General features: G+C 39.7%; 1 protein-coding gene across 2 annotated transcripts; it reads right to left on the bottom strand.

Annotated features, from left to right (window-relative positions):
• Positions 1-1,461: 1,461 nt before the first annotated feature.
• dis3l2 (DIS3 like 3'-5' exoribonuclease 2) lies at positions 1,462-13,301 on the bottom strand. 2 transcript variants are annotated; one of them, XM_026148799.2, is made up of 21 exons: positions 12,829-13,301; positions 11,556-12,294; positions 11,337-11,467; positions 11,067-11,120; positions 10,861-10,962; positions 10,285-10,447; positions 9,532-9,596; positions 8,927-9,156; positions 8,671-8,844; positions 8,464-8,543; positions 7,423-7,535; positions 7,197-7,304; positions 6,865-7,098; positions 6,598-6,677; positions 6,231-6,414; positions 6,047-6,133; positions 5,789-5,936; positions 5,320-5,450; positions 3,827-3,931; positions 3,435-3,539; positions 1,462-3,236 (listed from the first exon to the last, which is right to left on the bottom strand). In XM_026148799.2, the coding sequence occupies exons 2-21, from the start codon at positions 12,286-12,288 to the stop codon at positions 3,135-3,137; spliced, it is 3,129 nt and encodes a 1,042-aa protein (XP_026004584.2). In that variant the 5' UTR covers positions 12,289-12,294; positions 12,829-13,301; the 3' UTR covers positions 1,462-3,134. The 2 variants fall into 2 exon arrangements, with proteins under 2 accessions (XP_026004584.2, XP_080149357.1); XM_080293231.1 differs by lacking the exon at positions 12,829-13,301 and adding an exon at positions 12,661-12,791.
• Between the last annotated feature and the right edge of the window lie 1,009 nt (positions 13,302-14,310).

Raw genomic sequence — 14,310 nt, 5'->3', positions numbered from 1 at the left:
TAGATTTTTCAGACCTATTTAAGCCTGAAATTTGTTTTTCTTTCTGTCCTCGTGGTGACGAGTTAGGAAGGTGTTTAACCTTTACATACTGTTCATACTTCATGCTTTCACAGTATTGGCCAAGAACTCCTTCACAGACACTCCCTCAGTGCTGACCCGTAAATCTGACCTACAGATTTCTTAGAATGTATAAATAGTCTGACATAAATGAATGGATGATTAATTTAAGTTTCAGAGAGAATACAGGGTGGATTTTCTAGGATTTATAACACTCATTTTTCTGTGAATAACATCCATTTTCACACAATTTCATGCCCCGTTTAAAACATAAAAACATACAAGAAAGGATTTAAAATAAATTCTATTAAAAGGAAAAAGTGTTGGGATTTAATAGACACCCATGTATAACCCTCTCATTAGCCGCTGTCTTCATTGTTAAATGATAGAAAGCCCACATTTATTATCAACATTACCAGCTAGTCTACAAACTACTAGCACTTTCCAAGCAGTAGTGAGGAAACCTTGTGTGTCAAAACAACTCAAATGTGATCCAAACAGGACACAAAGGTTAACGTGGAACGATCATAAAGATTTCAGACTATATTTACATAGAAGCGGATTCCACTAAAGCGGCTTTGCATGATCTATAATTCAAAATAATCCTTGACTTTTTATTGGGCCCTCTCAGGTCATTCTCTCTCTCTCATGTTTGGTCTCTGCCCCCTTCCTTCAAGCCAAGTTTCTTCTGAGTAAAATAAAAGTAAATCATATAGATGTCATCCTGCCATACCTGCCTAGATCCCCTTCAAGTTATTCACAGATCCCGCACTGTCCCGCTGTCACCCTTTGTCACATTTAGTGTTTTTATATTTTTTATTTATTATTACTCTAATTATCATCACTAATACAGGATTTTTCTCTCGGAAACTCACTCCGATAGTCAAGCTTTCATTTTCTTTCCAGTGTTTCAGGGAAATATGCAAATTTGAACAAATGTTACACTTACCACGAGCATGTTGTCTATTTTACCTCATGGAACACATTTAAACGTTAAAACAAACAAACAAAAAAGCCCACAACCCCCCTCAGTTTCATAAAGGCCATATTCAACCCAAGGAAAGGGTGTGGGCTATACACTATCAGTAGTTTATGAAGGCAGGGTAATCAATTGTTGCATGGTGGTGAACTACAGTGGACAAAATCTTATCTTTGAGCTGTTGCAGTACGTTTATCACAAATTAAGACACTCCTTGGCAATTTAAAAAATCTGTGTCGTTTGCTGTATAAACTAAACAGAAGCAGGCAGTGCCTGTGTGCTAATGGTGATATATTAATGGACCCTAAAATAGCAGCTGATTAATGTCTGACTAGAAGTTCCTTTCCTTAGTTACAACCATTAATTTAAATTAAAAAAAAAAAAAGCAGGCATGATAAAAGTAATTTACAGACAACAAAACACAGTTTAGAGTTCATGTCTGTATTTTCCTAAACACAATCAAATATATTGCACTGGAGGAAGTACAGAGCATATCATCACTGCACAGTGAATACTGACCAGACGTTACATGTGACAATATAACCAGAGACCCAAATAAACTGGATTTTAATGTTTGCCTCATTTAAATGTGACAAGAAACTTTGTCAGACATCTTACTTCTTCAACACAGTGGCTTGTACTGGCTTTGTACCCATGGATTTAAAATTAAAGTACTGTCTGTACATGTAAAACTAAACACTTCTATTTAAAAAGACAGCTGTTAGATCTGTCAAAAAAAAAAAAAAAAAATGGATTTGACAGACGAGAAAGTGTGCAGATACAGCAGCTAATCACACAGTTCAATCAAAATCAGGTGTGAGAACTAAATTGAGGCACAAGGACTGAGTCAAAGAAAAAGTGGGGCCACACTCCATTTAAAAATGTGCAGTTGCTCCAGAGTTCAGTCCCAGTTCGATCAAATTAAATTGAGCGGATAAAAGGAAGGCTGACATTCTTAAATATCAATGAGGTACATTAATCATTTGTGCTGACCAAATCAAATGTCAGCATAAAAACACAACCACACATGAGCAAACATATAATTCATTAAGACCTCGAGGCAGTCAACATCTTTAGCAGCAATTCACACGTGGGTCATCCCTGTGTTTTGCAGTAAAAACAAAGAGTTGGTAAGCTTTGGCCTGACTAAAGAAAAGCTTAGTCTAATCATATCGCTCCAGTCCAAAAACAACAAGAACTTTCTTTGGATTGGAGCAATACGTTTGCTCCTATTTCACAAAGTAGAGCAAAGAAAAGTCCTGTGAGCTTTACTTAATGACTGAGACATTACACAACATCAGAAGAATCCAAAGAAAACTTCTCAGCTTTTCTTTTTTTTTGTTGTTACATGTGAATATTAGTGTACATGTTCTGATAATATGAATTAATCAAGGTGTCACACCTTGCTATCACAGCTGCATTTGACCTGTGAAGCTTCACTGTGGCAACAAGTTAAAACAACCAGAGCAGGTCACAAGTCACTGGTGTGGTAAATCTAATGCCTAGCAAAACACAAACCATCGTTTCTTCTCAAACATCAGGAAGCCGCTCATCAACATTCAAATAAAAATGGTTAAAAATCAGATTTCTCATATTAGAATGTGTATAGCAGTTATAGTCACACCAAACCATCAACAGCAAAATAGAACTCACTGCTGCCTTGATTCTTTCAGCGTCAGACCTGAGTCAGAGCTCAATTTGGAATCTTAAATTGCAAAAAATAATATTGAATTAATTCAGATTTAAAGCCACGTAGTATGTCTACCATAGATTTTGAACTTCTTCCATTGATTCCACAAAGGAACGGAGCCACAGGACAGCTGTAAGCAAAGTCCCATATGACAACAGGTTAAAAATATTACATCCTATAACATAGACCACATGCATACATTCAAGGTATTTGCATTAAGTTTGCAAAAGTATGGGGGGGAAAAAAAAAATAAAATAAAAAAATAAAATAAACAACTGGAGAAGATTGAAATTAAAATCGGATTCAGATCTGACTGAATTATTGCTTCCACGTTACACTCTATAAAATGTTATTCCTAGCAACCAACAGAAGAAAATGTTCCTGACTTCCATTCAAGTGTTTGTACGTTTATGATGCGCTGTCTTCGGGTCTCTTGAGCACTGCGCTGTATTTCAGAGGCGCATCATCCGACTTGAGCTGCACCTCCACTAAAGTGAAGACGGAAATGACCTGAACAGACAAGAAATTCTGATTTATTCATTCCACTCCGTCAACTGGCTTCAAAGACATTTTGTAATCATGCAAACCAAAATTTGTTACACTACTCTACTAGTCTACAAAAACAAATAAATGTGGGGTGCTTAACAGTGCTTTGGCATTTATTCTCCTGAGTACACAAAGTCACAGGCTCATGTTTGTGGCTCTCACCTGCTCTACAGGCGGATCCTCCGGGGACTCTGCAGTCCACAGCAGTGTCAGCTCGGATTTCTTCCCCACCTTACGATGGCGGAATGCGTCCAAGCCAGTGATAGACTAAAGTTGGAAACAAACAGTTCTCAGCTGTTTCTAATAAAGTAATAAAGTGACAGTTCTGTTTTGCTCTGTCTCTCATACGACAGTCTCATTTCTTTCTCCCGAGTGAGATATGAGTGTTGAGCAAAGGCATGGTAAGAACTGCAAAGAACTGAAAGTTATATACAGTCAAAAGCATAATCTCTTAATTACTAAAAAGTAAAAAATTAAGACTTGGGAATAAATTGGTATCTTTGATGAAAAACAAAAAACAAAATCACATTGTAAAACCCATTGTTGGAGCTGACCTTGCAATAGATGCGTTTCTGAACTCCATATCGGAGCACCAGCACATCAAAGGACTGATCCAGCACCCCCATCACCATGGCCTCAGAGTCCAGTGGGCCAGACTCCTGCAAAAACATGTGTGGTGGATGCAAATACAAAGAATCTTTAGCCTAAGAAACTAGCCTTAAGAAAATAAGTCTCAACTCGTTTCACATTTTAGGAATCTAGCTGAAGACAGGTAATTAAAAAACAAAACAAAACAAAAAACCCCAAACATTTGGAAATAAACACTGGTTTGGGTTATGGTTTACTACTTTTTTTTCCTGTTAAGATGTTAAAAATCTACAACACTTCTTGCCTCCACCAGGACAGATATATAAAGATATGTAATGAACTCTGCTCTAAATCTGCTCCTGTGTTGTGATGTTCTTATCTTTGACCTTTTGAATTTGAGCAGTAATGGTGAATGGGCTGGTTTCTAGCCTTCATACATCATGCCTCATTTATACAAGCACTTGTTTTCTATTCTGAGTGCTTGCCAATATTCACACACCTTCACTTTCCAATAAACACACTGGGAACAACTCAGAATTCAGCATCTTGTCCAAGGAACCAAACCACCAACCCAGCTCTACTTCCTGAGCCAAGCAAGCCCCTTTATCATTTCATTTTGCTGTGGTCCCTCGTTTATCGAGGGAGTTGCGTTCTAAAAATAACCTGCGATAGGTGAAATCTGCGAAGTAGCCAGCTTTAGTTTTTACAGTTATTAGAGATGTTTTAAGGCTGTAAAACCCCCCACGACACACTTTACACACTTTTCTTAGACAGGCATAAACATTTTCACACGTTTCTTTTTTAAAAACACTCTCGTAGTTCAAACCTTCGTATAAAAATAAGTCCAGTATTATAGAATGAAACCAAAGATCAAACCCTGTTTTCAGGTCCAGAACATGGGAATAGAGCAGCTGCGAGAGAATTCAACATTAATGAATCAATGGTACCGAAGTGGAGGAAGCAAGAAGAATGAGTTGAGTAAAGTTTGACTTATCTGACTGTTTTGTTTCACTTAATGCGTCTTATAATCTTAAAAAAATACAGTAATTTCTACCTTCCTTTAGCATATCCAGAAGTTCAACTTTTTGTGCGATGGTTAGCATCTTCCTCTGCCTTTGACGGTGCATAACATTTTATCTACATTGTTGTGTTTGTCGGGGAGAAAACTTACAAACATACAGTACAGCACTTCAGAGTCACACTGCTAGCGATCGAAGATTTATGTAAATTTGACAAGCTGATAGCATAGCAAGCATGCAAAATTGCACACCAAAAAAAAAAAATCTGAAAAACAGCGAGGCCGCGAAAGGTGAACCCCATTATAGCGAGGGACCGTTGTATACTGTTGAACACTTTTGTGAATTTCTTTTTTCATAACTGATGTTTACGCCTATAATCTTGATACTGTGTTTATTAGATTTGGAAAAAACACCAATAGAGTTGTGATCTGGTTACTCACCTTCACAAAGACTCCAAAGAAGAGCTCTGAGCTGAGCTCCTGGACTTTCTTGGACAAAGCCTTCTTGTCGTTACAGTGTGACGCTTGTTTCTCTACCTCCGCTGTTGACAGGCTGATTCGAGGCCCACATTCTGTATACAAATATTCAGCGGAGACATGAGTATCAGAATTAATGGACACAAATTTAAGTGACACTGATTTTCTCGCTCAGTGCAATTACATGCTCGTGTGTATAGAGATATACATGCTTTGTTACAGCACTTTAATCAATGAAAGGTGTTTAAATGTGCTTTATAAATACATTTTACTTATTTAGTAAAAAAACCAAAAGGAAAGAACAAACAATACATTGACTGAGAGCGATGTTTGAGGCTCTTTTGTGCCTTTCTCCTCACTGTCAACCAGAAATGTCACACAATAGAAATTCTGTCATTTGTCTGAAAGAGCCTTTTGTGGAAAAGAGACAGACTTAGTGAAGAAGCCAGCAGCCGGTGCACGATGATGTCAGCATAGCGCCTGATGGGTGATGTGAAGTGTGTGTAGAGAGGAACGTTGAGGGCGTAGTGCTTAAAATTCTGCTCCTCCTTCACGACTCCTGTACAAAAGTACAACGCCATCTGGGATAGACAAATGAACCAGGTTAAAGATAAACACTACAAAACTAATACAAACAGGGTTTTTTTTTTTACTGCTCTAAATCATACTAGTACTAACTATGAGTACTAACTTGCATTGGTCTGGAGCACATGTGGGTGAGGACTTCTTTTCTGGCACTTGTGTACTCGTCATCACCAAAAGCAGTATTGAGACTCTTCTGCATGTTAAACAAGAAGAAAGAAGGTTTTCAATTTACTCCAACCGAACTTCAAACCCTGAATGCAATTGGATACCAATGCATTATGAGTACTGACGTGTAATAATCCGGCAGAAGACAGGTCGATTTTGATTCCCAGCTGGTCACACAACTCTTGCAGCTCATCCATCATCTTGGCTTTGGGTGGAGGGTGGCGCCTGAGCAAGGCCAACTCGGGGAATTTGCGGTAAATGTGGTTGGCTGTGGCAATGTTAGCAAGCAGCATGAACTCCTCCACCAATCTGGAGAACAGGTTTTATTAATGAGAGATTAACAGTCAAAGGAGGAGAAAAGACTGTGATAGGACTGAGATTTTAAAACAGCACAGAGACAAAAAAACAAAACCCCAACAAAACCCATCTGTCATTAAATTTACTGACAGATTATTCAGGCACTGATTAAAAAGAAAAGTCCTTTTTACTCACTTGTTACTGTCTCTGTATTGGTAAATATAACAACCTTGAGGCATCATTGTCTCTTTGTCCAGAGTGAAAGAAAGCTTCAGCTGAAACCATTAAACATAAAATACACTTCAGTACAAGAAACTGCAGTAATTTAAGATTGAAGTCAGTTCCTTTGGTCCAGAATAAAACATTGTATATACACAAACATATTTTCCAAACATCCACTAAGCGTAACAGTAAGGACAACAGTATTTCCTCTCATAATCCAAAGAACAAACCAACACTAACCTGATCGAGTCTGAGCGCTCCTCCTAAGAAACGTTGAGCTCTGAGGTTCTTGGCAATAGTGTGAAGGTTGAGCACTGCTTGGTGGACCTCATCAATAGGGTGCATGGGGTCCACGGGTGGCAGCTCCTCAGCAGAGAACATCTTCTCAGGGGCCTCGATCATGCTCTGAGCATGGTCGTAACTCAGCTTCACACAAGAGCGGATGATTGAGCGGCCAAACCACTCATTCAAAATCTGACAAGTAAGGCGGAAACAAACAGATGGGCCAATGGAAAAAAAACATAACAAAAAAAACAACACAACATCAGATGCATTTATATCAGTTTATATACCTTTCCCTCGGGTGTGAGCGTCCAAATAACGGAGAAAGTGAGTCGGTCGACGAGAGGGTTCAAGCTGCACAACTCCTCACACAGCAACCGAGGCAACATGGGGATCACCTGGAGAGTGACGAGACAGACACTGAGGGCTGAGAACTTAAAAAAGTTACAGTTTAAATGAACCCCTGACAACTGAGAATTAATGACACGGGGAAAAAAAGCCTCGGGGAGTACTTACCTTCTGAACCAGGTAGACACTAGTTGCTCTCTGGCTGGCAATGACATCCAAAGAGTTTCCTTCCTCCACAAAATAACTCACATCAGCAATGTGAACTCCCACCTCAAAGTTGCCTGCCACAGACAGAAAAATTAGGACAACAGACTGTATAATAGAAGGTGCACGTAGTTATTGTACGGTTTCAATTCAATGTATTATTACAATGCTTGTTCACAAAAGAACACCTATGTCAAGTTGTACTATACTGTAAAAATAAAGATCTTACAATATCAAAGAGATTTCCAATGAGCAAGCACTTGACAGTTGGAAAAACTCCCTTCTAACAGGAGAAGACCTCCTAAAGTACCAGGCTCAGGGTGTGTAAGTCATCTGCTGTAACTGGTTGGAGGTGAGAAGGAAGGTCACAGAAATACACAGTCCCATTGTATACCAGTGACAAACTTCAGTCAGAAGTTTGGCCCACCATAAAACCTTGCTTTATCCACCTTCTTTATTTAAATGGGGACCATATTTACTAAAATAATAGTTTCTATTAAAGTTATTTTTTTAATTATTTATTTAAAAAAAATAAAAATAATCTGGTTGGAAGCAAAGGAACCGCCGCCTAGTGGCCATTAGCAAGAATGCAGGTTTAAGGCATTTCTGGATTGGCTTCCCTTTTCAGAGGCAGAAGCTACATCCATCTTTTATGTACAGGTTATGGATAGAATAGGATACTTATGGCCAATGATAATCACTGACCATCGTTTTTTTTCTTATTTAGCGCTTTTCTACTTAGAGGACTCAAAGCGATTTATACAACTTGCCTCATTCACACAAGCACTTTTTTCTATGGTTTTCCTATGAAAGTGCTTTCTATTTAACATTCATACTCCAATGAATGCATCACAGAGCAACTGTTTTAGTATCTTGCCCAAAGATATTTGGCATGCAGACTGGAGCAGCCACCAACCTTCCAATTAGTAGATGACCTGCTCTACCTTCTGAGCTATATCCACCCCTGTCAGACATCATCACTCTCACTGAGCATTAGCAATTTACCATCTGGCAGCTGTTTACAGGACAGGGCATCATCCAGATCTCTGGCAGTTGCTGGGTCAATTGTGAAGATGCACTCATTCCTAAACATCACAAACATTGAATTATGAAATAATCAGCAAAAGGCTGACAGAAAAACAGATGCAGATGCATAAAATACAGAAAGAAAAAAAGAAAAACGACAAATGTATTTGGGCTTCAAAGTCTTACCTCAGGTCTCTTCTCTTTCTCATCTCTTCAGGTGGGATGGTCCAGGGCAGATTCTTGGGAAGACAGTCCAACACCTCGTCTGAGAACTCAGAAAAATCAACCTCATACTCTATCAAGATGCCTTCCGTCTCCGGCTCAATTTCTCCAGCCTGTCCCAGTGACTTGGCTAGTCGACTGTAGGAAAAGATTTAGTGTGTCAGCAGAGTTCTCAAACCAGAGTTAACAGTTCCCCGGGTTATTCGACTATAGCACTTACCCCTCTGCAAAATTGCTGTCCGCTGCCCAGTCTGTGATCCGACAGATGAACAAGGTGTTCTTGTAGTCACCCGGACGGGAACTAAAATCTTCAGGGCAATCAGCAAGGGGAACATTAATCCGTGGCACCCGGTGGTCCACAGGGGAGAACAAGGCAAAGGGCTTGTCTGGCAAGTGCTTCAGGAAGCCAGTGGCAGCTCTTGAGTGTTTCTTTTCAACAATGTAAACCACCTAGTAGAAAGATTGCAAGGGAAGCGATCGCTTTGAAAGCGGTCCTTTACTTGAGAAGTGACAAATCACTGCTAAAGGAAAACTAGAACTTATGGCCCATTTAGAATATTGTTACTGCAGTAACTTAGCATAGGATTGGAGTAGCTTTAGAAAAGATTTACACGAGTTAGGCAAATGATACAATTCTGGTGGAAACTTGTAACTCATACAACGTAGTCCTGTAGAGCCCTGTAATTGCTTTATCTCAAGCAGGAGGAAAAAAAAAAAAAAAAAAGCATTAAGATGATTTTTTCCCCTTTTAAATGTTTTGTTTGTGAAAAGGAAGAGAAATTGTTAGTTTAAAAATTCAATGCAACAGATGTGATGGAAACTCACTTTAGCTGTCTTTTGGAGTATCTCCCCATTGGAACGTGGTGTTGATGGTTCTCCCAGACGTTCTCCTAATTCCATCACATCAAGAGAAATATTAACAGGTATTAGTTGTACTTTACAGACTTTTGTTGTTATACACAAACTCAATTTAGACCAATAAATAATGGTCTAACTTGGGTTTCACGTCGAGGTCTCGTTTTTCTGCTTTTTGAATGCTACGCTCCATTTGATCCTGCCTTTGAAGTAATAAATAATCTTACTAATGTCATGTAGGGTAAGCGTTGGTGTGTTGTAGAAGTTATGTGCAACCACTCCATGCATGAATGCAAATACAGACAAATGAGAAGGGTTGGTTCATGAATGCAACAAGCTGCTGGAAATCTACTGATATGTTAGCAATTATGTCAACATGAAAGCATGGCTCCATCCTTCCCTCACTTCAGGCTACTGGTGGTGGTGGTGGTGTAACGGCAGGGGGAGCATTTTTTCGGCGCTTTTTTGGAGACTGTAGTGAAACCCGAGCATGTTTTAATTGCCTCAGCCTACATGAGTATTGTTGGTGACCGTGTCCATCTCTTTATAACCTCAGTTTATCCATCTTCTATGTAATGAAGCTCAAATTGAGTCGAACCTGGTATAAATAAGGTGGAACTTATGACGTGTACAGTTGAATTGCTTTGCAACAGAATAAGTGCAATGTGTGATACAGCAGCTATTAATTATAATTATTTGCAGTGACCAGTGTATTTATACTACCTGATATATTCTGATATTTGTTGTTTTGTTCATCCCGGTCGCTGCACTGCTCTTCCACACTAACAGCAGAACTGGGAGTGCTCTTTGTCTTCTTTGCAGCTGTTTGCACAGTGGGTGTGTCTGACTCGCTGGCACCCTCACAGTCAGTATCTGACCTCACAACCTTCCAAAAAACAAACAAAAAAAACCCTCAAACAAACAGACAAACCCGCCCCCCAAAACCCCCCCAACCCATAAATAAAAACATGCAAAATAAAAAAATATTAAAACTTAGTACAAGTGTGTATAAAACAAAGTCTGTTATTGGATACCTTTAAAAACTGAGTTAATGCAAACATATAACGTATAAAGACAGTACATATTCAGACCCCGCCCACACCAGTAGAACAACAATTCAATACTTGACTTCATTTTGTTCAAAGATGCTTCTCTCTCAATTATGTCTGCCACCAAAAAACTTTCGCTGAAAAGCATCAACAAAAGTTTTTATGTACCTCCTAAAATCTGAGTGTTTCATAAGAAAAAAAAAAACTTGAATTCTGCACATATACGTCACCAGAAATATTATTCGTTTACCTTCCACTGCTCCCGAGGCAGTACTTGCACAACTACTATGTCTCCATTCAGTGCTCGGTTGCGAGCAACAATTCCATCTAAGAATATATCCCGTGTATCATCCTGTGAACAGAAAAAGAAATATTTTGAATTAAACAAGGTCACTGAGGCAGCAAAACATGATGTGTCAAATTCATTCTGTTTGATGGGAGGCCACGCCAACTTACAGGAGACGGAATGAAAGCTTCATTGTACTTCTTGGGGTTTATTCTGAGCTGACCCTAAAGACAAAGAAAAAAAATAACCAAACCATTTTTTTCAGATAACCACTGCTTCAACAATGTCATTTCTGCACTGAGCGTTTGATTTAGGAACCTGATCAAAATGCATTTATAAAATTGAAAATAAAATGATGAAACTTCTGTCTGTATCACTTGACTATTACCGAGTAAGATCATCAATACTGAAAGAAATTAACTTCCAACTCATGCTTATACCTGAATAAGTTCTCCTCTTTTAAGACCATGGGAAACCTCCTCAGAGGTCATGTAAGCATCAAACACTTGCTTCTTTGAGCCTCTGCCTCCTTTGTTCTTACCCTTGTCAGCAGGAGAATTGGCATTTGAAGCTGAAAAACAAACAGTTCTGTAATTAAAGCCACTATTAATTTAAATGATCATAAAGTACAATCCCTACAATGGTAAGCCACAACTCACCTCTGGGCTGCTTTATGTTTTTATCACGACCATGAGGAGGCTTGGGACTTAACATCTGAACATCAACTCCACACTTTGATGTTCCTTCTCTAATCTTCTCATCTTCTGGGTGCTTTGGCAGATTTTTTTTCTTTGACTTCTTAGGAGACTGAAGACGTCCACCAGGCTGATCGGCCTCTTTTGAGACGACATCTCTGTTCGAATCCTTGTTTTTTCGCTGTTGCTTCTGGTGTTTCTTTGCATCATTTGGTTTTAAAGAACCCAGCTCCTCCCCAGACTCAACGTCTCCGTCGTGGCTTGTGGCGGTATCTCTTCTCTGCCCCCTCCGCTGCCCATCAAACACACCTTGCCTCCTCTCGCAGTCTTGCTGAACATTGCGAGTGTTTAGTTTCTCCATGTACAAAGACAATGAACTCTCTCCTCCTTTACTTTTCACAGAGGAAGGGGAGAAGTCACTTGAGTCAGAGAAATCATTAAACACTTGGTCCCTTTGTCGTGCTGGTATGCTGACCCTGTCACTTTGGGCTTTGAGCTGTGGGCTTGGCCCGTTGTCTTCTCTCTGAGAGGACGAATCCTTTGCATATTGTTCTAGATACAAACTGAACTTGCTGCTGCGGTGCTGACTAAGAAGCCTGGCATAGGCATCTTTCTGAGGAGGCCTGCTTGACTGATTCTGGCTGTGCTTTGGCTCTCGATTCACGTTAGCCTTCTTAGCCTTCCGAGGGGAATCCATCAGTCCCTGTAAATAAAGAAAAGTACACACTGAAGCCAACACACACGCTCACAACGCAGCTTTTATTAGAGAACAACCATCGGTATAATTCAAAGTATGACTAAAAGAGGAGGCGACAACGACAGACTCCCCAACTCGGTAGTTGTTTTGGAGTCCATATATAATGAATTAACTTTATACAGTTACTTTATCGTTAATATTAATACGCTATAAACAGTGTTACAAACAGAGACACGGCTGGAAATTAAACAAATAATGTTAGTTAACCATAATAAGCTAGAAACATCTGTATTCTGCCACTGTCTTCGGTATTTACGTGTTGATAATCTCTGCCCTAAGCAAACCTAAACAAGCCCATAACAGTTGACTCACGCTAGCTAACAGTTGTTGACGCCGCCTGGTTAGCATCAGCTAGCTCGCGACTTCCAACGGCAGGTGTCGGTTTAAGCGCTTTTTAGTGGGACCGACCGCGACAGTTATCACGACAAACGAGTGGGACATGGACATAAAGAGTGTCAAACTGGAAATCTTAAACATTACCTCTTTCACCACGACGAAATCAATGTAACGTCTCCCAAAGCAAAAGGCTAATTGATACGTTCACGTCCGCGCTCGTTATCAATGGTTATTCTCACGCTGCCTTTGAGGGCTGTGGGAAATTTTGCAATTTGGGTCATTGTTAGCGAGTCTACGGGGGAATTTACAACAGCAAAAAAAAGAAAGAAAAAAGAAAAAAATTGTGGTAGCAATATAACCTTCAGGGGAAAGCTTTTTTAAAGCGTTGTTTTTGGGCAGAGTAGGTAAACTGTTACATTATTTGTTTATTAGTTCATTTTAAAGCAGTGATCAATGATTGTATGTAGGCACCTCAGTTTATGTCCCCTGAAATGAATGCTAATTCAGACAGGCAACAGACAAGTTCAATAAAATGGCTGCCAAGTACTGAGACTTAGTTATGAGTCTGCTGCAAATGGAATGATACTGAGGAAAAGGTGTGTACAAAATGTCCCATTTTTGTGCTAAGTAATAAGCTCAGCATATGTAGAAGTAATCCCCATGAGTCAAAGGTACAGTCCAAAAATAAAAACTTGTAACTTTAGGCCCAGTTTTATTTTTTAATTTGTCTTTTGGATTGGTGGAGTAAGTCAGGCCTGGAGCTGAATGTGAAAAAGACCGGGCAGATGGTCTGGACCTTTTCTAACACATAGGGGGAACTGGCTGAGGTGGTCATTTAGATTCACGAGGGAACCTGCTGGTAGATGAGTACGAGTATTAGGGCTCAGCCTTTGGTAAATAACTGAAATTCAACAGCAAAGCAGTCAGCAGTGGCTGAATCTCCTGGGAAAGCTCAATTATTTTTTAACAAATCACCCTCGCTATATTCTGCTCCTCCTTCATAGAGAGCATTAGAAGGTTCTCCTTTATGTGTTGGTTGCACTCCCATCAGTCTTTATTACATGCATCAGTTGTAGAACACTGTCAAGGCCTGCTCTAAAACCACTGGACTCTCCAGTCAGTGTGAGCAGCAGATTATATGGCAGACCCCTCATGTACCCTGTGGCCTGTATTTAAGTGGCTCCCTTATGGGTGCTGTCTTCACTACTCACGCTGTAGGAGGGCAACCTTTGTTCCTGGGGCTGTCCAGCTCCTTAAGTCTTACTTATTGCTCACCTGCTCCCCATCCTCTTTCTTTACACACACACACTAACACATATATGATTACATATCTGGTACTTTACATGAAAATACATGTGCGTTTTCTTTCTAATTCTTTTTTACTCAATGATCAGAGAGATACATTTGAACTTCAGCCGGTTGTCTTGACCATGTCTGCATGTGTGTCATTCACTGAGCTGCTCTTGTGTGATTGGCTGATTAGATATTTGCAGTCATACGAACAGGCTGAAATGCTAAAGAGTTAATTCTGGGAGAAGAAATCTAAGCGGGAGAGTTCAGCTCTCTCAATAGAAAACGTGGATGAAGCTGCACCTCCAGATGGCAGCAAAGACAAAACTTTACTGC

The sequence above is a fragment of the Astatotilapia calliptera genome, chromosome 18 (genome assembly GCF_964374335.1).
Source record: "Astatotilapia calliptera chromosome 18, fAstCal68.1, whole genome shotgun sequence".
NCBI classification, from domain to species: domain Eukaryota; kingdom Metazoa; phylum Chordata; class Actinopteri; order Cichliformes; family Cichlidae; genus Astatotilapia; species Astatotilapia calliptera.
The sequence above is the reverse complement of the archived record's forward strand: the minus strand, read 5'-3'. Positions and strand labels throughout refer to the sequence as shown.

Excerpts from the sequence above, each read along its gene's own strand:
- dis3l2 (XM_080293231.1), bottom strand. The coding sequence starts at position 12,696 with ATGCTAACCAGGCGGCGTCAACAACTGTTAGCTAGC. Across the intron at positions 7,305-7,422 it reads GTGTCTACCTGGTTCAGAAG|GTGATCCCCATGTTGCCTCG; the intron begins GTAAGTACTCCC and ends GTCACTCTCCAG. Across the intron at positions 3,932-5,319 it reads TCTTTGGAGTCTTTGTGAAG|GAGTCTGGCCCACTGGACTC; the intron begins GTGAGTAACCAG and ends ATGTTTTTGCAG.